The sequence below is a fragment of the Megascapheus bottae genome, chromosome 4 (genome assembly GCF_031878675.1).
Source record: "Megascapheus bottae isolate mThoBot1 chromosome 4, mThoBot2.hap1, whole genome shotgun sequence".
In the NCBI taxonomy this organism is placed as follows: domain Eukaryota; kingdom Metazoa; phylum Chordata; class Mammalia; order Rodentia; family Geomyidae; genus Megascapheus; species Megascapheus bottae.
In genome coordinates this window covers 31358022-31380547 of record NC_143512.1, presented here as the reverse complement: position 1 = coordinate 31380547, position 22526 = coordinate 31358022, and the positions used below count along the sequence as shown (strand labels likewise).

The window sequence follows — 22526 nt, the reverse complement described above, 5'->3', positions numbered from 1 at the left end:
ATCCTTGAGCAAAAGAAGCTCAGGAACAGTGCACATGCCCTGACTTCAAGCCTCAGGATTGGGGAAAAAAAGTTGGCTTATGTCCAGGGCAACATAGAGGATTTGGCTCTTGTATGGATACTGGAGAGATCATGGTGCTTCAGGCTCTCCCACAGCTGCTCCAGGTTGAGGGAGAAACCAAGTAGTGACCCATGATCTCTTCATTTAAGTAAGATACAGTAGGTCCTGTCCTTACCGCTCCAGCTCCTGTTCATTTCTTGTGCCTCTGCTTAGCAATATGTAAGTAGGGCTTTAGGGAGTTTCCTGAATTCTAACTTGCTTCATTCATGAGCCATATCTTAAATCTTGTGAGGAGATGCTGCAGTGTTATTTCTATTATTAAAACAATGCTCATGGAAACATATTTTTCCAGGTCCGGTTTCACTACTGCCGAAATTGAACCAATGGGAATCTTCCAGTTTTCCCCTAGTTCACAAAGCATCACAGTGGCAGAGGACACCCAGATGATCAGATTACATGTACAGAGACTGTTCGGTTTCCACAGTGATCTTATTCAAGTTTCCTATGAGACAACAGCAGGAAGTGCCAAGCCACTGGAAGACTTTGAGCCAGTTGTGAAGGGGGAAGTGTTTTTCCAAAAATTCCAAGCTGAGGTCGACTTTGAAATAACCATCGTCAACGATCAACTCCCAGAAACAGAAGAAGAGTTTTACATTAATCTTACTTCAGTAGAAATTATAGGATTACAAGAGTTTGGTGTTCCCTGGAGACCACGCCTGAATCTCAATCTCAGCGTAGCTGTGATTAAAATATTGGACAATGATGACATGACAGGAACAGGTAGTTCCATCCCTACCACAGCAGCTGACCTTACCTCACCAGTTCCTTTAGAAACCAGCTCCACCACACATCCTGCCACAGGCAGGGTAACCTCCATTCCGCAGACCACTGAGGTGGTTGTCCTTGTTGCTGAGGCAACCGGCATATCTGTCACCCCTGAGAACTTTGTCACCCTCCATGGGACATCAGCCATACCTGAGAAACCTGATGTGACCATTGGGATGGAGAACACTTTGGATGCTTTCATGCATGGCACATTTAGCCTGGGCCCCCCCGTTGTTCACGTGGATGAGGAGGTGAAGAATGGCATGCGCAGTGCTGCAGAAGTTCTGATCCGGAGGGCCGGTGGCTTTACTGGCAATGTCAGCGTAACAGTTAAAACTTTTGGCAAAAGATGCACGGGGGAGGACGTGCATGCGTTGCCCTTTCAGGATGTCTATGGAGTCGCCCACCTAACATGGGCCATTGAAGAGGAAGACTTTGAGGAACAAACGCTTAGCGTGACATTTCTAGATGGAGAACGGGAACACACAGTGTCCGTTCCCATTCTGGATGATGATGAACCCGAGGGGCAGGAATTCTTCTACGTGTTTCTCGCAGATCCACGAGGGGGAGCGCAGGTTGTCCAGGGAAAGGATGATGCTGACTTTGCAGCCTTTTCCATGGTTATTATTTCAGGTAATCTTTGCAGCACTGGGGATGAAATAAGTACTTTTGGGGTGCAGACTTGCAATGATATCAGTCTATCTTGAACTAAATCTAAGAAGGATGGATTATTTGAATCCTTCATGGTAATGTTTTGGGGAAACCTTTTCTCCAGACATGAACTCATAACATGAAATCATGCTATTGTTCTTTTGGATTCATTCATCTCATAGCCACTTTAAATTTATAGTTCTTTTCTGTTGTAGTAACTTCCAGTTATGTTGGCCCACAAGTTTAGGACACTTAGAATTCATATCATTTATTTGTCTTCCCACAGTTCATTGAGAACATTGCCATTGGAATTCACTTAATTTATATTGGCTTACTATAATCTACATATTTTTACTAAAACGAGCATCTTCATTCTGTGACATACGTATTTGATTTCGGTCATTTCAGTATAATGAGGACTGAAATTTGGGACTCATGATTTTGGAGATAATATGGTAGAGGTAGGAAATGGCAGAGGCAGAGCAGGTGACCAGAAAGCAGAGAGGCATAAAAGAAGCCAAGACAAAATGTAGCCTGCAAGGACATGTTACCAATACACCCTTTTACTTCTTCCATCTCTCAATGATGCCATCATCTCGTCAGTCTATCACACATTAATCCTTTCATTCCTGAGATCAAAGCCCTCATGATCTAATCATCTCTGAAAACACTATTCAGACATACAAGTGTGATTTTCTTATTTCCTTGGAGCTTCTAAATCTAAGTTGACAACCCAAAATCACAACTTCTAGCCATTCCTGTCTCTCAACACTATTTGGTACAATGCACCTAACTACCACTCCAGCCCCATGCACGGGGTCATATCCTGATTTCCTTTAATCTCCTTGAAAATGTTCCCCTCATCTTTTCCCCATTTGACTCATATATAATAATACCCTGCTTTAATGATAATTTTTCTCTTCTGACTTCTTTTGTCTTTAATGGGCATCTTTTCAATTTTCAGAGTTTAGAAGATACTATCCAAATAAGTTGAGGAGGAATTAGGTTATTTAATTTTGATCTTGATCACTGGCACATTAGAAGACTTAGATTACTTTACTAGAAATGTGATTTAAATGTATAGATGCAGATGTGATAAAGGGAAATATTGTTTTCATTAGACCCATGCTAGTTGCTGTTGTCCTAAAATAGGAAATGAGAGGCTTTCATGCTTCTGTGGGGAGCACATTTCCTCTCAAGATAATGAGGAAATAATTGCCATGAAGGAGAAAGAGTCAACATCAGGTTTCTGAGTCCAGGCAAAGAAGTGATTTTTAATGACTACATAGTTGGTAAGACTAAGGATCGGGAAAACAAGATGAGGGAGAGAAACATGGAGAGAAAGGGTATCAATGTTTGTGAAGTAATGCACCTCTATCTGGTGAATATACTATAACCCTTCTATTAATTACAATAAAATATATGAAAAAAACAGTGGGAGAAGATAAAACTCAGCGAGGGACTTGGAAAAACCTAGCCTTCCCATCCATAAGTACATAGGACTCGTAATACATAAATAGGCTTTTTATTTACAGTACATTACAGACCCAACAAACAGACCCAGAGGCTAGTAACTCAGCTTTTTTCTTTTCTTTTTTTTTTTTGCCAGTCTTGGGCTTGAGCTCAGGGCCTGAGCACTGTCCTTGGGTTTTCTCAAGGCTAGAGCTCTACCACTTGAGCCTCAGCACCTCTTCCAGCTTTTTTCTATGTATGTGGTACCGAAGATTCGAACCTGGGTCTTCATGCTTGCTAGGCAAGCACTTTAACCACTAGGCCAAACTCCCGGCCCCAACTCAGCTTTTTTCTATCAAGAAAGATGTTTTTTATGTTTTCCTAAACTGACCCACTTAAGCAGTTCTATGTTCTTGAAACCTGGAGAATTCTAGCATTGTTTGAATCCAGTTGCTTTAGAAACTTTCCTTCTAGGAGCACTTAGCCAAAGCAGACCCTTGGGAAACAGAAAACAACTGATACTCATCATTAATAACCATCAAGTCCAGGAAATTCACTGGTGTGCTGCCAGGACTTGAAACGACTCTCTCAGTGTAGTCTAGATCTCAGTTTTGTTCCAGTTTAAATGCATTTCTTAGTGTGATAGTTTCTGTAATCTCAAATGAGTCTCTGACACTGAGATGATTAGCCATTTTTTAAAAGTTCTGTTTTCTTCTTGATTAGAAAGATGAATCAATTAAATGGAGTTTATTATTCAACAGTGTTTATGAAATACTCCTAAACTTGGGTACTCTTTTTAGTTCTGGAAACATAGAAGTACATAAAATAGCTTCTGCTCTAGTAGAACTTATGTTCCTGTAAGCAAGCACAGACTTTAAACAGGTGAACATAGAAAAAAAATTACATGGTACTAGTTGTACCGTAAGGTCTCATCACAAGGATATGCCTGTTTAGCTGGTAGTATCTGATGCTTCTTTCTTGTGGTCTTTTGTTCTCAAACTGGTTTTCATTTCAATGTTACAGTTTTTGGAATCTAATTTAGTAAAGATCTTCACACATTGTTGCTCCTCCTCTCACTTGTGAATTTCTCACTTTAGTACTCTCTGGGCTGGCAAGATCACAGAAACATTGGAGAGCCTGTCAATTCTTAAGTGAGTTATAGCCGCCTTTCTCCTTTTAGGGAGTGATCTTCACAATGGCATTCTGGGCTTCAGTGAGGAATCTCAGCATGGCCTGGAACTGGGGGAAGGAGCTGAGAGAAGACAGCATCTTGTTGTCACAAGGCAGCCAAACAGGTGTGTGTATGTGTGTAATGCAACATCTTGCACATCAGCATAGTACTCAGCTGAAATTCATGCAAGGCAGAATGAAATGTGGGTAGGAAGAAGTATAGAATCTGATGGTTAGTACTGAGAGACTCTCATTGTAGATCTGTGATTTAATGTATCTCATCCACAGTCCCAATGTGGACTACCCCAAATGTTTGGTGAAGCACAACAATCATGCCAGATTAGGTAGGCCATCCATCATCTTATCATATTTCCTATTTTTTGGTGACCCTGCACATATGGCCATTATACTCCATGGGAGACTTGGACTACCGATGCTGTGGATGTAACCTAATTGAACAGCAAGCAACATATTCACATGTTCTCTCATGTACCCACCTGTACGCACACATACATTTGTACATGGGATACGCTGCCCATTCAGGGCCTATTTTGGTCATCATTTGCTCTTTATTTTTACAAATACAGCCATTTTTAGAAGTTGTGTTCTTCCTCTAGAGAAATTCTTACTAAAGACAAATGAGAAACATTTCCTTGAAGTCAGGGGTTTTCTAAAGCTTGTATATTTATGGTACTCAATGGGCAGAAAACTGTAGTTCTCATATTTCTGATGTACACTACTTTGGCAAACAGCTATTCACGACTGAATAGAATGTAGTTGGAACTAGTGAGTACATGCAGATCTTTAATTTCTTATCTGTTCTGAGGGAAGTTGTTCACTGTTAGCATTATCAGTTACCTGGTGAGTGCTGCCAGTGGAGAAAGGGTCACGACTTGCCTCTGTGTCAGCACTCTTTTATACACAAAGTGGGACATCCTGCCATGTTGCTCTCATGAGTTTGCTTTGTTCATAGGGCTTTTGAAGATGTCGGGGTCTTTTGGAGAGTCACATTTAACAAAACGGCCATCATTCTCCAGAAAGAAGAGGCAAACCTAATGGAGGAACTTCTGTTTGTATCAGGAACCACAACCTGTAAGATGGGTCAAACACAATGTAACATCACTCTTGAACTCAAACCAGAGAAGGTAATAAATGATGGGACATTGTGCCAGCAACCTCCAAGTGTGTTTCTTTGATATGATCATTTAAAAGCCTGTTTATTAAACTTTACATATTATTTAGGTAGAAATGATGCCTAGCTGTGTTATCTAAATCTCCTTTCTGGAACACCACAGTTCATCATTACCTGATGAATTTTTGTAAATGAACCTATCATGTTTGCTTCATTTTTTCTATCTTGAGTCATTTTTTTTTCAGCCTGGTTAACATCTTTGGTTACTCCTGAATGCAAACTGTTCTTGTCTAGCATACCCATTCATATGTCATTTAATTGATCTATGCATTAAATACTTTTCATTTCCTCTTCATGTATATCGAGAGAATATAAATTCAGTTAGCAGGAAGGGCAGAGAAGTGTTGAACGTTGTGAGCCTTTGGGTTTCATTGCACATGACACTGAGAGGCAGGCATTTCCTTCTCGCCAAGGGTATGCGAATGATTCAAGTGATGATGTCAATGCAGACTTCACAGAGGCTGTCTGAGGTATTTATTAATAATGGGCAGCTGTGTTCTAGGGACTATTCTGTGATTCTCCAAATTATTTTAATAGCCGAAGAACTCACAGTAGTATTTAGAATTTACTAGTCATATATTAACCAAATATATATATATATATATATATATATCAACCAATAGGCTATACAAATGCCTATTTTCATATCTTTTGGGACTTCTAATAGTTTTACTCATTCCAAAAGAGAAGGAATGCTTACTTACCTGTGGTCACTGCTATCACTGGGTTTCCGGGAGCTGTTTCAAATGGAAAGTGCTAGTCAGTTGATTGACGTTCATTAATTACTTCACCTGGTCTGCTGCTATGTTTTTATATATTTATGACTTCCATGTTAATTCTGTCAGTACAGTGAGGTTTTTCCACAGTAATTAATTCTTCAAAATTTTCAATTCCCAGTAGTCAGATCATAACCGAAGAATAAACAGTCTGTGAAGTATTGAAAATGCACGCCAACCTTGTTTATGACTGGTTTTACCTGGGAAGGAAAACTTGAGGCTTTTTCTAAAGATGAGATACATTAGCTGCATCATTCCAATACCAACTTGGTTCATTTGTTCTGTTGAGTTGCCAAAGATGCAATTATTGACTGTATTTCTGCTTCATTATATTTCACGGGTGGTAATTATTTTTTTCAATCCATTTTTTTTACTTTTCTATATTCACATTCTATTTCTTAACCTCTTCCTATTTGTGTGCAGAGAGAGTTATAGTAATGTTCAAATTTGCTTAAGAAAGGAAAATATGCTCAATAGAAGGTCCTCGATGCCATGCTATGTTAACACTCTTCTACATATTAAAATGACCAAGCTAGCACACCCTGCTATATTCCTGTTTGTAGTACCACTGCATTTATACTATGGAAACATTTTTCCTTTCATTATTATAGAATCACATTTTCCACTTTAATTATTTATTAAACCATTTTCTTTTTGAAATTCAAACAGTCATCTGTTTGCCACTGAATATCTCAGGAGGCTGATCTTTTGTTTCCTCAGTGTTGTTTTTAATTATTTTTTGAATTATATCTACTTTGGATCACTGCATATTCCAGACCTGTCCAAAGAGCTCAAAACCTATATGCTAGAGCGATGGATTATAGTTGATAGCAGGCAAATGTGCTGCTATTGAGGCTACTTTGATGATGGTATTTTGTTGTTGCTGTGGTTGTTTGTTTTATGGCTTTTTTCTGGTTATTTGGTTTTTATATTTTGTAGTACTGTGTTTGAACTGAGCATCTTGCTATTAACTAGTCAAGCACTCTCCCCATTGAGCCAGATTCCAGCCTTTTTGTTTGCTTTCGGATAGGGTCTTGATTTTGGCCTGGATTATGATTTCCCTGCCTCTCTCTTGCTTGGATCCCAAGCCTGTACAACCATTCTCAGTTTGCATTATTGAGCTGAGGTCTTGTTAACTTTTTGTCTGGACTCATCTCTAAACATAATTTTCCAAACTGTGTCTCCTAAGTGGCTGCAATTTCAGACATGACTTACTAGGGCTGTAAGCCAAAAAAAAAAAGGCTTGAATTTCCACTAATTTTTAAATAGGTTACAATTTACTATACTGTATTCTGGTATTTTTTACCTTTCTGAAGTGAGATATCTATCAGTTTCTAATGTTTTCTATCACATTGACAGTGAGAAAATGAAATTACTATATTCAAGATATTAAAATCTATTATGCTTAAATCCTTAGATTCTATTTCATTGAAACAATTAAATCAGGCTGGAAAAGTGACATAATTGTAGAGTGCTTGCCTAGTCCTGGATTTGATTCATCAGTACCACATAAATAGAAAAAAACACAAATGGTGGTGTGGCTCAAGTGGTAGAATGCTAGCCTTGAGCGAAAAGGGCTCAGGGTGAGTGCCGAGGTCCTGATTTCAAGCCTTAGGACTGGCCCAAAACAAAAACAAAACAAAACAAAACAAAAAAGCACTTAAGTACTGTGCATTTCTTCTAAATATTTTTACACCTTCCTAAACCACTATGTCCTCATTTTTTTCAAAATAAGGTCTTTTTTTAGTGATTAATCATGACACCAGTTCCTTCATAAGGCCTTAATTTAAAAAAGAAAAACAAAACAATTGCCAGAACCTTTCTTTTGTTAGTTATCAGTCATAATCAGTCTTGTTTTGACTATTCACTGCTACTTCTTAAAAGTTAGAAAATAATTTTCTTAGTCTTTATATTCCTCTTACCATGCTCTGTGAATATATGCTCCATAAAGAACGGTCTAGGAGAAATCCATCATATAATTTGTCACAAATAGGTGATTTGCATCTCAGGCCTACCTCAGTAGACGTAAAACGTGTCCATGCAAGGGATGTCAACCTATCATTGTAAGGAAAATCTTTGGAGACGAGCTCATGCCCATCTTGTTCTCAGGATAAATGTCTACATCAGTCTTTTGATGATTAGAATATTATGAGACATTAAAAATGCCTTCTTTGACAGCGATAAGTGAAATCAGATAAAGATCTTTAAAGATAGCAATACATTATTTCACTTTAATACAGTTTGAAAGGAGCTGACTTGAAGAGGCAGGGAGGGCAGCAGTGTATATATGTGTGTAGTGTGTGTGTATGTGTGTGTGTGTGTGTGTGTGTGTGTGTGTGTAAGCCATGTAACAGTGATCTTGGACAAGCTGGACAATGAAGATAGGCAAATTAGTATCATAGGATTGAGAAAGGACTGCTTCAATCAAGCTTGACCTGCTCACAGGAAAAAGAAAATCAATAGACACTAAAGATATATGATTAAGCAGTAAGATAAGCCCTACCTCAGAGCTGGTTATTTCTATTGTTGAGAATTAGGTAAGAATCAGTCCAGCCCAAAAGAATCCAATGGCTTTTATAATAGCTACACCAGTGTTAGTGATAAGAGTTGGCATATAGTATGAACATGACAACGTTATTCATAGAATTACGGCACTAATTAATGAATAATGGTGCTATTTCCTCATCTCAACCTAATCTCTTAAACCTCCACTTTCAAGACTTTTTCCTCTATCCTCTTTCCAATGATCATTTCTGCACTTATTCTGTACTTTAATTTTCAAGTTGTGAAGAATTTATTTTTTAAGTAAATGTTATCAGCAAGTTGATATACAGAGGGGTTGCAGTTGTGCATATGTAAGGTAATAAGTATATTTCTTGTCACACATTGTACCTTCTCCCTCTTTTTGCTCCCTCGTTCCCTTTTCCCCAATTCCTCCCCCTCCCCACCATGTTGTAATGTTCATTTCCAACATATTGTCTTGTATTGCTGTTGCAATGGTTCGCCCTTTGTAAAGGACAAAGTTGTGAAGAATTTAAATTGCTTATCCAGCCAATCACAAAAAGCTTAGCGCCTGTCTTTAGAATTCAAGTATACTTGTCCTTTCCTTGCTGATCTATCTTATGGTTCTACAGTAACAAGTGTTAAGGTGATAATTAAATTAGGAGTCATTCTATTAATAAATGAAATCTGTTAAAATAACCAATAGACATTTGTGTGAATGTTTTGTCAAATATTAGCTATCACCGATCAGTTCAGGAAAGATGATTTTTCACTAGTTGTGGCAAAAAAAATCACTGTGGAATGGAGCTGGCCACACTAAGAAAAGGACCTCTGGGTACTTACCCTTGGAGTGGGATTTTTTGAAGCCTCCATTCATGAGTGGGAGTTTTGGTGACGCTCAGATATGGTCTGTGGGTCTTGGTTTCCCAACAGACTTCAGGAATGACATTTGGATAGAGTATATCTTTGTCTGACTCAAAGATTCCTTTTGTCTCTAGTCTAATTATGTACAGGCACCCATCTGTACCCTATTCAATTTTAGATGGTACTTTACTTAGATCATAGCATATTCTTCTGACTGTAATTGGCTATAAGCATGGTTCTCATCATCATGACAATGGAAAAGAATATTTTACAAGAAAACAAAGACAGAAGCTTTTATTAGAATATAATGTGCTGAAATTTTCAGTTAAAAGAAACTATTATGAATCCAGCTCACTTGGCCATTGCAGAATAACAGTGCTTGAATATAGTTAACCCATGCTTTACTAGTGCTTCTGTTTCTGAGTGCAGTTGTTTCCATATTTCCATATTTACTGACAGAAAATCACCCAAAGTGAAGAATGAACTGTGACAGGAGAGCCACACAGATTTCTTCAGGCAGCACCGTGAGAAGGAGGATTTCTTTGTGTGTGATAAGGATTTGACTTATTTTGGGAATACTGGAGGCTTTGTTGTGTCATTTCATGACAGTCATGATCATTGAAAGGATCACAGTTCCTTTCTGGTAGATATAAATGCTCTCTTGTATCAAATGACGGTATAAAACATGTAACCAAAATACTGCAGCTTAGCTCTCTTGGTTTAGCCAGGAAGCAAGTAGTACTTCGAAGGTTCTCTGACTTCTGTTGGATAAGAGCAAGCAATCTGTAGAATGAGGTGTTAACAATGTATTATAAGACGGAATTCAGGCTCTGGAAAATCAAATATTGGACATTGCTGAGAAATACCAAAGGTGGAATGTGAACATACCACAACCAGTAGAAACAATTTAGGTTCATACCTTTCAGCATTTTGTGAAAATTTGCGAACAATGTGAAATTACAAAATTGGCTCATTGATATTTGACCATTCTTATTTAACACTTCTTTAAATCAATGATATCAATATAAAATCTTGTCAAGGTGGAACCCTTTCCCCTTCATTTTTCAGTAAAATAAGAACACACAAATTCACCCCTTGCCCTGGTTTCTGTCTGATACCTCTACTTAGACAATAATGGATATATAGGCTATTTCTTTTGTGGGTAGCATTTGCATAAATCTCTATTGCTCATGACATGTTGCCAGTATAAATGGGAAGTATCTTGGTCCATTTTATGTAGGATACCTTGCTAGATTCATTTTTATGAAATTTTACACTTTTGGACATAGCCATGTTTTGAGATCTACTTATGGTTAGAAAATATTAAACAAATGCATTCTTTTCAAATACTTTATACTATTCTAGTATTTCAGTACATTTTACTTATTCATTTATTCAGTGAATATGCCCAGGTTAACTCTGGATGTTAATCTTCTGGTAAGAAACTCACCTAAACTATATATATATGTGTGTGTGTGTGTGTATATATATATATATATATATATATATATATAGTGTGTGTGTGTGTGTGTGTGTGTTTTCTTAAGTGTAAAAATAATGGGATATATTCCACAGTACATAGTTATATTTACAATGTTTGTATGATTTGTATTAGTAATAGTACTTCTTTCTCCTGCTCACTCGTAGCCACCTCAGGTTGAAATGGATTTTTTTGTGGAGCTATATGAAGTAACTTCTGGAGCAGCAATAAACAATAGTGCTAGATTTGCTCGTATTAAAGTTATACAACCTGAGGAATCTGGAAGCCTCATCTATTTTTCTGTGGGTTCTCGTCTGGCTGTGGCTCAGCGGAATGCTACTTTGATTAGCTTGCAGGTATCCAGAGATTCTGGGACACAGTCAATGATGTCTGTGAGCTTTAGTACCCAGGTAAGCACAAGTAAAGGTTTTCTTTAATTGCAGTACATGTAATGAAATAATAATTGATGCACTATTTTCTGAGGATGCCATCATATTTCTATTATTTAATCAGTTGTGTGGCTTGAACTCAGGGCCTGGGTGCTGTCGCTGAGCTCTTTCATTCAAGGCTACTGCTCAACCACATTGATCCACAGTGCCATCCAGTCTGGCTTTGAACTGCTACCCTCTGATCTCAGCATCTTGAGTAGCTAGGATTTGGGGCATGAGTCACTAGTGCCTGGACATTATAACTCTTAGTCTGTCTGTCTGTCTGTCTGTCTGTCTATCTATCTATCTATCTATCTATCTATCTATCTATCTATCTATCATCTATCTATCTAGCATTCAATTTAGAAAAATAACAAATTCCCAAGTGTTGTCCTTAATTCTCTGCTACAACAGTAGCTTTTCTATGTGCAGGTGTTGCGAGATGTGACTGTGAAACTATATTATATCACTTGGGATGTCCTAGGAGGAATGCGCTAGTTGTTGGCTCAGTAATAAATGAATGGATACCCTCTCTCATTTCTTGCTGGACTAAGCATTCATGTTGTACTTTCAAAAAGCCTTTGTAATAACCATAATTTGAAAAATCTCAGAGGCACATACATTTAGGACAATATTCTATATTTTCATATGCAAAGACCACTTTTTATCCTCTTCTTTGCCCTTTGTTTCTTCTCTCCCTTCCCTATCCAACCCCTCAGAAATTTGTAGGTGAGAATGAAGATATCAGTAATCCCCCTTTCCCTCTGCCCTTCTGTTTTGTAGTGTTTTCACAACTAGAAATGTTGTAAGACAATCCTAACATTTATTTCCCAGCTGCTATTCTTGATTCATCCATTTTAAGCATCCATTGATGCTTCCAGCCTCTATACTGTGGAATGTGCACAAATTTCTCTGACTTGTCTAAGTTAATTAGAATTGGTATAAAACGCCATGTTTTTGTGGTCATGTTATTGTGGTCCATCAGTTTCTTTAACAGATGTGTAACATTTTTAAGGAATGAGAATTTATTAGGATATGATGACAGGTATCTCAGTCTCATCAAAATGTTCTCATTTACTTTGCAGGAGTTGAGGAGTGCTGAAAACATCGGTCGTGCTCTTGTATCCCCAGCTGTTTCCGGGAAGGATTTTGTGAAAACCGAAGGTACTTTGGTCTTTGAACCTGGCCAGAGAAATGCCACGTTGGATATCATCTTAATGCCAGACACATCGTCTTTAAGTCTATTTCCTAAGCGTTTTCAGATTGTGCTCTTTGGCCCAAAAGGGGGTGCGAGAATTGATCATGCCTATGGATTGGCCAATATCACCCTTGTCTGGAATGCAGATTCACAGGCCATTTGGATGCTGGAAGATCAGCTCCACCAGCCCCTAGATGAAGTCATTCTCCACAAGGTGCTTCACAGCATCAACCAGAAAGTGGCCATAGAGAACACGGATGAACAGCTTAGTGTTGTTTTGCATTTAATGGAAAAGGTAAGATGTCTTTGCCCGTGTGAGAACTTGGTTTAGCAAATGTTATAAGTGCAAAGGTCAGACCAAGAGAAGAGCCACATTCTGTTATCATTATGTCCATTCCTATGGAAGTGTGATATGGTTAACATTTTTTTCTTTTTTTAATTGTAATTAATAAAAGGGTTACATGATATTTGCCAGATAGAAGGTGCATTAATTCACATATATTGATACCCTTTCAAATGTCTTGGTCCCCATTACCCTCCCCACCACCCCCCCCATTTTGGTTTTCCCCCTTCCCTATCCAATTTCAAATGACCAAATACAAATAAATCAAATATATCAGATAACAAAGTGAGATACTGTAACAATATGATATAAGCAAGGGACAGCAAAAGAGATGAGAGATAACATAGTACATTAAGGACAACAATCATTCATTGTATGGCTTTTGTTTCAGTATCCTGGAAGTCTTTTCAATTAGCTTCATACTATATGGCCTTATGTATCAAGGTTTTGCTCTATTGCAGATCTCTGCTAGTAGAGCCCAAGGTTTCTACTGATTATGATAAAAGAGGGAAACCATTGAGCCTAAGTTCCTTTGAGTCTGGCCTACTTCACTTAATATGATTTTTTCTAAGTCTTTCCATTTCCTATCAAATGGGGCATCCCTCAGTTAATGAGTGGATCAACAAGTTGTGGTATTTGTACACAATGGAATTCTATGCTGCTGTCAGAAAAAACGATATGGTTAACTTTTGTAAGTAAGAGTAGCATGTCTGGAATCTGATTCTGTCCTTTGCTGGATGTGATGGCTCTGTGTGAAACCCTCCATTTTAAAAGTGAACTCATGTGTCCGGAAGTGCCACCCAAGGCTGAATAGCAGCATATGTTCTTGGTGGCTTGCCTGGAATTGGTATTGATTGTTTTATGCATTTGATTTTCAGGTTATTGTTTAAAAAATTTTTAATTTTTTATCATCTCAGTAGTCTTTTCAGTAGATATTGTATGCTACAGAAACCCCAACTCTCTGATTGCTCTCGGCTTTCCTGGACAGTAAAAGCATTTACAGGAAAAGAAAATGAAGCAGTGAAAGTTCAGACCATTGTGGGCATTCATTTGACACAGACTTGTAGTACACAAGCTTTATTTTGAAAGTATTTGTTTACCCTTCACAGAAGATGAACTTGCAAAAAGATTATAAAGCCTAAGACTTAAACGAAAAAAATATCTTTAAAAGGCTTTCATATGAAGGTGTATTTTTGTCAATGTTATCATATCTACAGACAAGTATAAAAAGTTGTTAGTACATAAATACAAATTCAGCAGTACAGTTTAAATATTTAAAATGGGGTTTTGAATGTCATCTTTATTTTACTGTGTGTATCCCTAAAAATAAAATGCTCGAAATGTAGAAAAGGAAATAAATTACAGATAAAGAGAAGAAGCCATGTCAAATTGCTTGTACGTAAAAGAGAAGTGACTGCTGTTTCGTGTAAAGAATGATCTAGAGATTATACCAGGAAATATTATTTCTTAATTTCCTAATGATAGCATGGCATGGAACAGAGGCAACTTTACTTTGGCCAAGAAGAGGGAAAACATGCCTAGTAACTACATGTTAAATTAGAAAAGAGAACATTGGGCTAGTTAGTCACATCTGGAATCCCAGCTCTTCAAAAGGCAGGGAACCAAAGGATTGTAGTTTAAAGCCAGCCTGTGCAAAAAAAAAATTAGCAAGATTCCACCTTGATTAATATACCTGGATATGATGGTATGTGGATGTCACTGAGACAATTTAAGAGACATAAATATGAAGATTGTAGTTTAAAAAATTAAAATTTTAACATGTGAAAGGGTATCAATGTATGTGAATTAATGCACCTTCTATCTGGCAAATATCATGTAACCCTTTTATTAATTACAATAAAAAAATTTTAAAAAATTAAAATTTTACTAAAAAAATTAATGAAATCCTCAGAGACTCAACTGGTGTGACTCAACTGGCAGAGTAGTAGCCTGGCAGTCAGATCCCCAGTTAGAATCATGGTACTGAGATATCAAACAATCCTACATAATGTTAGGCACTTCACCTTGATGACAGCTAGAAACAATTACATTTTAACTTGGTTCAAATTGCAAAAATAGCCTTTAAAAAGAACCCCTTTTTTCCCTCTTTTTAAATTTTTAAATCAATAAAAATATATGAAAAAAAGAACCCTTTTTAAGCAGGCACTGCTGGTTTATGGTTGTAATCTTAGGGACTCAGGAGGCTGAGATTAGGAGGATAACAATTCAAGGCCTGTCTAGGCAAAAAGGTCAATGGTTCAATCAATCAAGAGCTGAACTTAGTGGTACACAAATTATGTCAAAACTCTGCAGGAGGCTGCAATCAAGAGGATCACAGTTACAGGCAATCCCAGAAAAATGACTCATGAGACTCCATGCCAAGGAAGAAGCTGTACATGGCAGTGCATGCCTATCATCCTAGTTATAGGAAGCACAAAGCAGGAAGTTTGTGGTCTAGGCCTGGCCCTTGGCAAAATGCAACACCTTACCTCAAAATATCCAGTACAAAGGAGGCAACATGTGTGTCTCATCAGGATAATGCTGCCCTATCAATGTGAGGTACTGAGTTCAAACCTAAGTAGTGCCCAAAATACTATTTTAATATTTGAGAAGAAAGTCAATTGTCAAATGTGTTTCTAAAAATTAATTCTAATTAAATTCTTAGCTACAATGGAAAAAAAAGAATCATGAGAAAGAAAATCTCATTTCAAATGTCTTACAGTTAAAAACAAATTTGGCCACTTTTTCACTATATATATATATTATTTTTCTCCATATAGTATTATTTTGTCTGTATATATTATTGGGTTGCTATGTAGTTCTTGGTTCATAACCATTGGTGTTTGGTTATGATGGACATCTAACAAATATTGTGTTCAAGAACAACAGCACAATAGGGAACATTTGTTCAAATACATTTGTGGTAAGAGCCACCAATGGAATATCTATATAATAGTGTTCCTTAAGAATGAAGCAGAGCTGAAAATTTTGCTGCCTAGTAGTTTTGCTGTATCTTCTTTAGATTTAGATATAATGAGATACACAAAGACTTTGTGTTACGATTGTCTAAAGTACTCAGTGCAGGTTTGTAGCCCGTACAGTGTAGCCTGTACATTTTATAAGTTTGCAGCCTGGCAATCATAGGCTCTACATGTAGAGGCTATGCCAGTGTGTTTGCAGAAGTACAGATGTTGATGATATGATGATGCAGTTGCCCAACAAACACACATGTCAGAATGTGTTCCCATTGTAAGTGATGCAAGATAATATGTCTGAAAATACATTCCCTCTCAGACTGAAAAAGAAGAGTAGTGAAGAACTAGATAATCAAATATAACTAAGGTTGTAATAGCAAGTAAAAATAGAGGATATATCTGGGTGCAGTGACTCATGCCTATAATCCTAGATACTCAGGAAGCTGAGATCTGATAATAGTGGTTCAAAGCCAGCCCAGCCACTAAAATCCTTGAGACTCTTATCTCCAGTTAACCACTAGAAAACCAGAAGTGGCACTGTGGCTCCAGGAGTAGCACAGTAGCCTTGAGCTGAAGAGTTCAAGGACAGCACCCAGGCCCAGAGTTCGAGCCTCATGACTGAAATAAATAAATAAATAAATAAATAAATAAATAAATAAATAAATACAGAGGATATCTAGTTAATCCGAATGTCATATTATCCAGCAAAAATCAAGGATGCATTCATCATAAATTTTTACTTGGTAATACAGCAAAGTTATTGTTTGTTTATCCAAAATCTGATAAAGTTAGCTATATGCTATCTAATAAAATAAATTGATAACTAATAAATATTGTTTATCAGTAGTAAATGAAGAATCATTCATAAATATCTCATAAAGTTAATACATACTCTACCTTAAGGATAGGGAACCAGTGACTCACAATTGCAATTGTAGCTACTTAGAAGGCTGAGTTCTGAGGATCATGGTTCAATGATAGCCTGACCAGAAAAATCTGGGAGACTCCATTACCAAAATTATCTGCAAAATTATAGGCTGGAGGCATAGTTTCATTTTTTTCCTATTTTCCTTAAGTATGAATAAATTTTTTAGTCCAGAGTTCTCATGTAATTCTTAAAGTTTTGCACATGTACATATGAATACATAGATGCACATATACATGTGTATATATGGCAACAAATATACCAAAATTTACTTTGCTCCACAAATATTTCTGAAAAAAGAAATAGAAATACCATAAACAGTAGAGCAACATCTATATATACATATACATATATAATACATATATACACATATGTATATTTAATTTTAAGAGAGACATCAAACAGGAAAATTGGCAACAGAGAAATTGAAATGTTAATTTTAATGTTAATTATTGTAGCTAAATTAAAGGGATCCATTTAATCATTTGTAGTTTATCTAATGTTAAATAGGAAATATTTTAGTGAATATGTGCTTTCTCTATAAAAGATTATGTATGCAGTTAAAGTGGAAAGGAACATATTTACAACTCAGTTTGGATACTAGTTTCTCCAGAATTCTTCATGCATTCATCTTTATTTTGGCAATGCAAGTAACTTACTAACCATGTAATATTATACCCATTCATTCAAGTAGATTACTCATGAACACATATTTTCTTCTGTGCATTTTTCCCAGATATCTGTTGAAGGGAAAAACCAAGCTTTCAGTACTGAAATCCGAGCTCTTTTCTACAACATTCTGTGTGCTCTTGTTAACCCAAAGCGCAAGGACACTCGGGGATTCAGTCACTTTGCTGATGTGACTGAGAGCTTTGCCTTTTCTCTACTGACGGATGTTACCTGTGGCTCTCCTGGGGAAAAGTAAGTATCCTCCAGTACATTAGTGTTAGCTGCCAGGCCTTACTGCACTGTCTACCCTAAGAGATACATGGTTTGTGACTGGTACCTGTTGGAAAATTAGGCTAATAATTAGAAGAAAACCTAGTAGCTACCTCAAGAGAAATCTCCTCATTATTTTCCACCATATTTTAAAGACAAGGTCCTGATAATTGTTGTTACTTACTGAGTGACCAGAGGATACAGTCTTAAGGGAAGAGAGGAGAGATTTGATGTGCTGGACTTCCTCTTTCCTCTGGAAGTTGTGGTTATTTATTCTACTTGGAAACCACTCTCTAACACTGAGTTTCAGGCTATTTGTCTTAGGACTGGAATTCCTTGGCAGGAAGCTATCAGAAGGAGAATGAAAAAATAAAGCATGGCTCATGTTCATTAGTAAAACCATATGATCAGTCATATGGTTTATGTTAATATTATTCAGTATAATAATATATTAATTGTACTTATAACATATTTGTCATCAGTCCAAAGACTTAAAACCATTTAATACCTATTTAACAATACAAAAATAACTGATAAATAGGACATTTCTCCAACATTTTACAGTTAGTCAATCCAGAAACAAAAGCATTGCAAGAGGAAATGAAAGATGAAAGAATAATAATATAAGTGGTATTTACTTTACTTTTAATGCAATTCTGACTTTGTATTAAATTGAGTACTACCAATTGCTGCTCTGTAGATAAAACAATATAATGTGAAAATTTTTATAAGGCTTAACTTAATCCTTGCTAAAAGTTGTCAATGTGTTATTTTATCTTTGTGAGAGATAATTTTAAGTAGTTATTCAAAGTTAGAGTTAGGGCTGTTATTATTTCTATTTACAGTGCTGAAGCTGAGCTAGGGACATGACCCAGAACTTGATTGATTTACATGGAATGTGGCTGATTCTCAGGCCTACTTTACTCCATAGCCCCCGCTGGCTCTCATACCCTGTGTGTTAGAAGATTCCATAGCTTTAGCTTGATAACAAGGCCTCTCTTCTAGTAGCTTAGGGGTCCAGAATCCTAGCCTCCTTCCTTCCCTCCTTCCTTCCTTCCTTCCTTCTTTCCTTCCTTCCTTCCTTCCTTCCTTCCTTCCTTCCTTCCTTCCCTTCCTTCTTTCCTTCCTTCCTTCCGTCCTTCCTTTCTTCCTTCCTTCTTTCCTTCCTTCCCTCCCACCTTTCCCTCTTTGGCCCTCTCTCCTTCCCTTCCTCCCTCTTCTTCATATTACTGGAGCTTGGATTCAGGTCCTCATATTTTGTAGGAAACTGCTCTAGCTCTCAGGTCATACTTCTAAACCCTGACATTTCCTTCATGGGGGAAGAATTATCAGAAAGATACTACAATTGTCTTTCTTCAAGAGGCTCTTCACCAGCTGTTATCACTCTTCCTAAATGTCCCATCTGAAATCAGATGGGACACCATGTTGGTGCCTTTTATAACTGTTTCTAACACTATCTCCCAATACCTCTGATATGGATCATTTGTTTGCTTCAAGGGAGTTTCCTCACAGATTATGCGAGGAAAGATTTGCCATCATTTTCCTTTGAACTACGCCTGGCTATACTGTTCAGTTAAATTATACAATCAATACTATTTCAGTTCCCCTAATCTTTTTAATTGCTTTCTAATTTTTGCAAGATTTCTTAAGTGTGAACCATCTACTTCACTGTGAATGCCGAGGATCATACAGTGCCTTTAAAGGCTTTATGAAAGTTTAAATGGGTTTTTGATATACAACAAGAATAGTGTTTTCTGTCTTTCTGTTTAATGTATTCTCAGGGCCTGGAACACTGTGACAGAATCTCATTGGTTATGGTGTGATATGTGGATAGAATGGCGAGTAAATAAGTATGTGTTTTGCTATGTGCTTTCTCTCAGATTTGACTTTTGTTTTGAAAGGGATGGGAAAGAAAATTTCATATGCACTGACAGATTAGTCAATATCAGTTTGTCTCAAAAGAATATCAACATAGAGTGTTGTATGTGTGTGTGTGTGTTTGTGTGTGTATGTGTATGTATATGTGTATGTGTGGTTTTTCAAGAACATGCTGAGAATAATTTTAAACATAAATAATAGAAGAAAGCAAGAATAGGGTTATTACATATAGGCTAATTGTTCTAGTAAGTGAAGACACAATTATGTGATAAAATAACATGATCTCGACCAACTAAGCAGTTATAATGGGTTTGTTTTGTTCAGGAATCCCAAAAGACATTGAACACTGTGATATGTGTTTGTTATCTTAAGCAATCTCAAGGGCATTTGCTGAGAGTAAAGGGACATAGACATGACATGTAAATGGAGATACTGAGGAGGAGAATGGGATGCAGGGCAGTCATTTGGAAGCCAAATGGCTCCAAAGATCCACTGCAGATGTGTAGTTGTGCTACACTCCATTCACTTGGCCCTCCTTATGTCAATCTCAGTCTGAAGCAGGTTGGGGGGGTGAAGGTCAGTATATTTGAAGGACATAGACACAGGAGGTTCAGGTGACATATTTAGGCTGAAAATCATCACTGACAATATGGAAGGCTAAGTGGAGAGAGTATGAGTTGTGTTTAGAAAACATGTCCAATCAAACCAAACCATAGAGAAGCTTCTTTTTTTTTTTAATGCGCTGGCTTTTTTCTTTTAATTGTTGGGATAATGTAAAGAGAGGTTACAGTTACATTCATCATGTAGTAGGTGCATTACTTCTCACACATTGATACCCCTTCTGATCTTTTAGTCTCCATCTGCTCCCCCATCCCCTCCTGATCATGTTGTTCCCCCCACTTTAAACAGAAGTATTTTCATAGAAGATTTGATATAGTCTACATTCAAGGCTTAGATGAATAGGCTAGTTAAAATGAGATGTTTGACGGTACCAGTTGTTTAAAATATGACCATTAAAGCTTTGAGGATTATTTTTAGAGAAGTTACATAGCTCAAGAAATTGTCTACTATTTTCTTTCTTATTGAGTCTTTCATTTACAATTCTCTGCTCTGGTTAATCATAATGGGACATGCCTGTAATCCCAGCTATGTAGATGCTAAGAGAAGAGGATTGTGGTCCAACCTGACCGCAGGGATAAACATGAGACCCCTATCCGAGGAATAAACCCAAAGCAAGAGGTGCTGGAAGCTTGGCTCAAGAGGTAGAGTGCTTGCCCAGCAGGACCAAAGCCCAGATTAAAAATGTTTGTACCACCAAATAGAAAACGAACAAAATTTTTCTGCTCCATTTTCTAGCTTAGAAGGTTTTGTCCATGTAACTATAGTTTTAATACATAACCCAGTAATGCACACCTTTGTACTCTATATTTGTTTAGACCTGTACAATTGTTAACATTGCATGTATCAGTGATAAACTAATATCTTAATATTCTGTGAACATTTTAAGGCACAGGTGTGATTCATCGTTGTGCTTTCTCATTGTTTTCAACAATGTTGAGCCCATTTATAAATTGCAACAGATTTTCAGGGGGACTGATACAAATATAAATTCCAAGAACCATGAACCCCCTTTCCTGCCACCTCCTGTCCCATCATGGAAAAGGATTCTGAGTTAATAGTTATGGATTGTAAAGAAGAAATCTACTTTAAACCGAGTCTACATGATTTGAACAGACATTGAGGCTTGAAGGCAATTTCACAGAGCACAGTGTCTTATTTTCCCAAGGAGATCTTTCAAATTATGAATAAAGACCACAGGTTTTTCTCTCCAGTCAAATAATTACATTTTCACATGTGTTAACCATGAGGTACCTGCAGATGAAAATATGGTGCTAAATCTATAAGGGAAGGGTTATAAAGTTCTTAAGTAAAACGGAGTTTCTGTTTAATAGGCCTCTCTTTCCTCTGCCTATTTCCCCAATTCTGATGTGACTAACACAGAAAAGTCCATTTTGTTTCCACAAATTGTATTTTGAAATCCGTGAAACCGCTTCCAAAAACTCATGTTTTAAGATACAAGGTAGAGAAAAAAAAAAGATACAAGGTAGATCAAATAAAAAGTTATACTAGTTTTTTGAGCAAGAGCTGAGAGCTGATTGGTTCCAGTGGTTCTGGATTATTAGTGTCTTTTTCAACAGGATGAAGAGTGTCCAAGTGTGAAGATAGGAAAATATGAAAATATGCAAATGCACATTTGTTGAGCAGACTTCTTCTTTCTTTTATAGAAGCAAAACCGTCCTTGACAGTTGCCCATATTTGTCAATACTGGCTCTTCACTGGTATCCTCAGCAAATTAATGGGCACAAGTTTGAAGGAAAGGAAGGTGATTACATTAAACTTCCAGAAAGGTTATTGGATGTGACAGATACAAATATAATGGCTGGGAAAACTACATGTAAATTCATCCAATTTACAGAATATAGCAGCCAGCAGTGGTTTGTAACCAAAAACAACCTTCCCGCCCTGAAAAATAAGGTAATCTCTTATTTTAAAACTCTTTGTGTTTAGCATCTAATTTTCCTTCTTTTTAGCAGGTACACTCAGGATGCATTTATTCAATCTGAGTTTTGTCAAGTACTGCACAGGGTGAGATAACATAAAAAAGATTCCGAAGTTATGACCCATTTGATGAATGCTTTGTTTCAAAAATAGTTATAAATGTTTCCTTCATGTTTATTGAATAGAATATATTTCTCTAATGTAGCATCTTATACACTTCACTGTTGATGCAGTCATCCAGTTAGACAGCGTTTAAGACATGTAGTGAAGTGAAAGTTGAATGTGCACAATGGAAAACCAAACAGACTT

At 37.0% G+C, this 22526-nt stretch overlaps 1 protein-coding gene across 1 annotated transcript in view; it reads left to right on the top strand.

Annotated features, from left to right (window-relative positions):
• Window positions 1–22526, top strand: part of Adgrv1 (adhesion G protein-coupled receptor V1) — a 440726-nt gene that overhangs the window by 167962 nt on the left and 250238 nt on the right. Inside the window, exons 74-80 of the mRNA XM_090331049.1 lie at window positions 413–1518; window positions 4169–4283; window positions 5132–5303; window positions 11140–11382; window positions 12486–12893; window positions 17578–17762; window positions 21944–22193. Coding sequence (XP_090187175.1) covers window positions 413–1518; window positions 4169–4283; window positions 5132–5303; window positions 11140–11382; window positions 12486–12893; window positions 17578–17762; window positions 21944–22193 — 2479 coding nt within the window. The remainder of the gene's footprint in view (window positions 1–412; window positions 1519–4168; window positions 4284–5131; window positions 5304–11139; window positions 11383–12485; window positions 12894–17577; window positions 17763–21943; window positions 22194–22526) is intronic.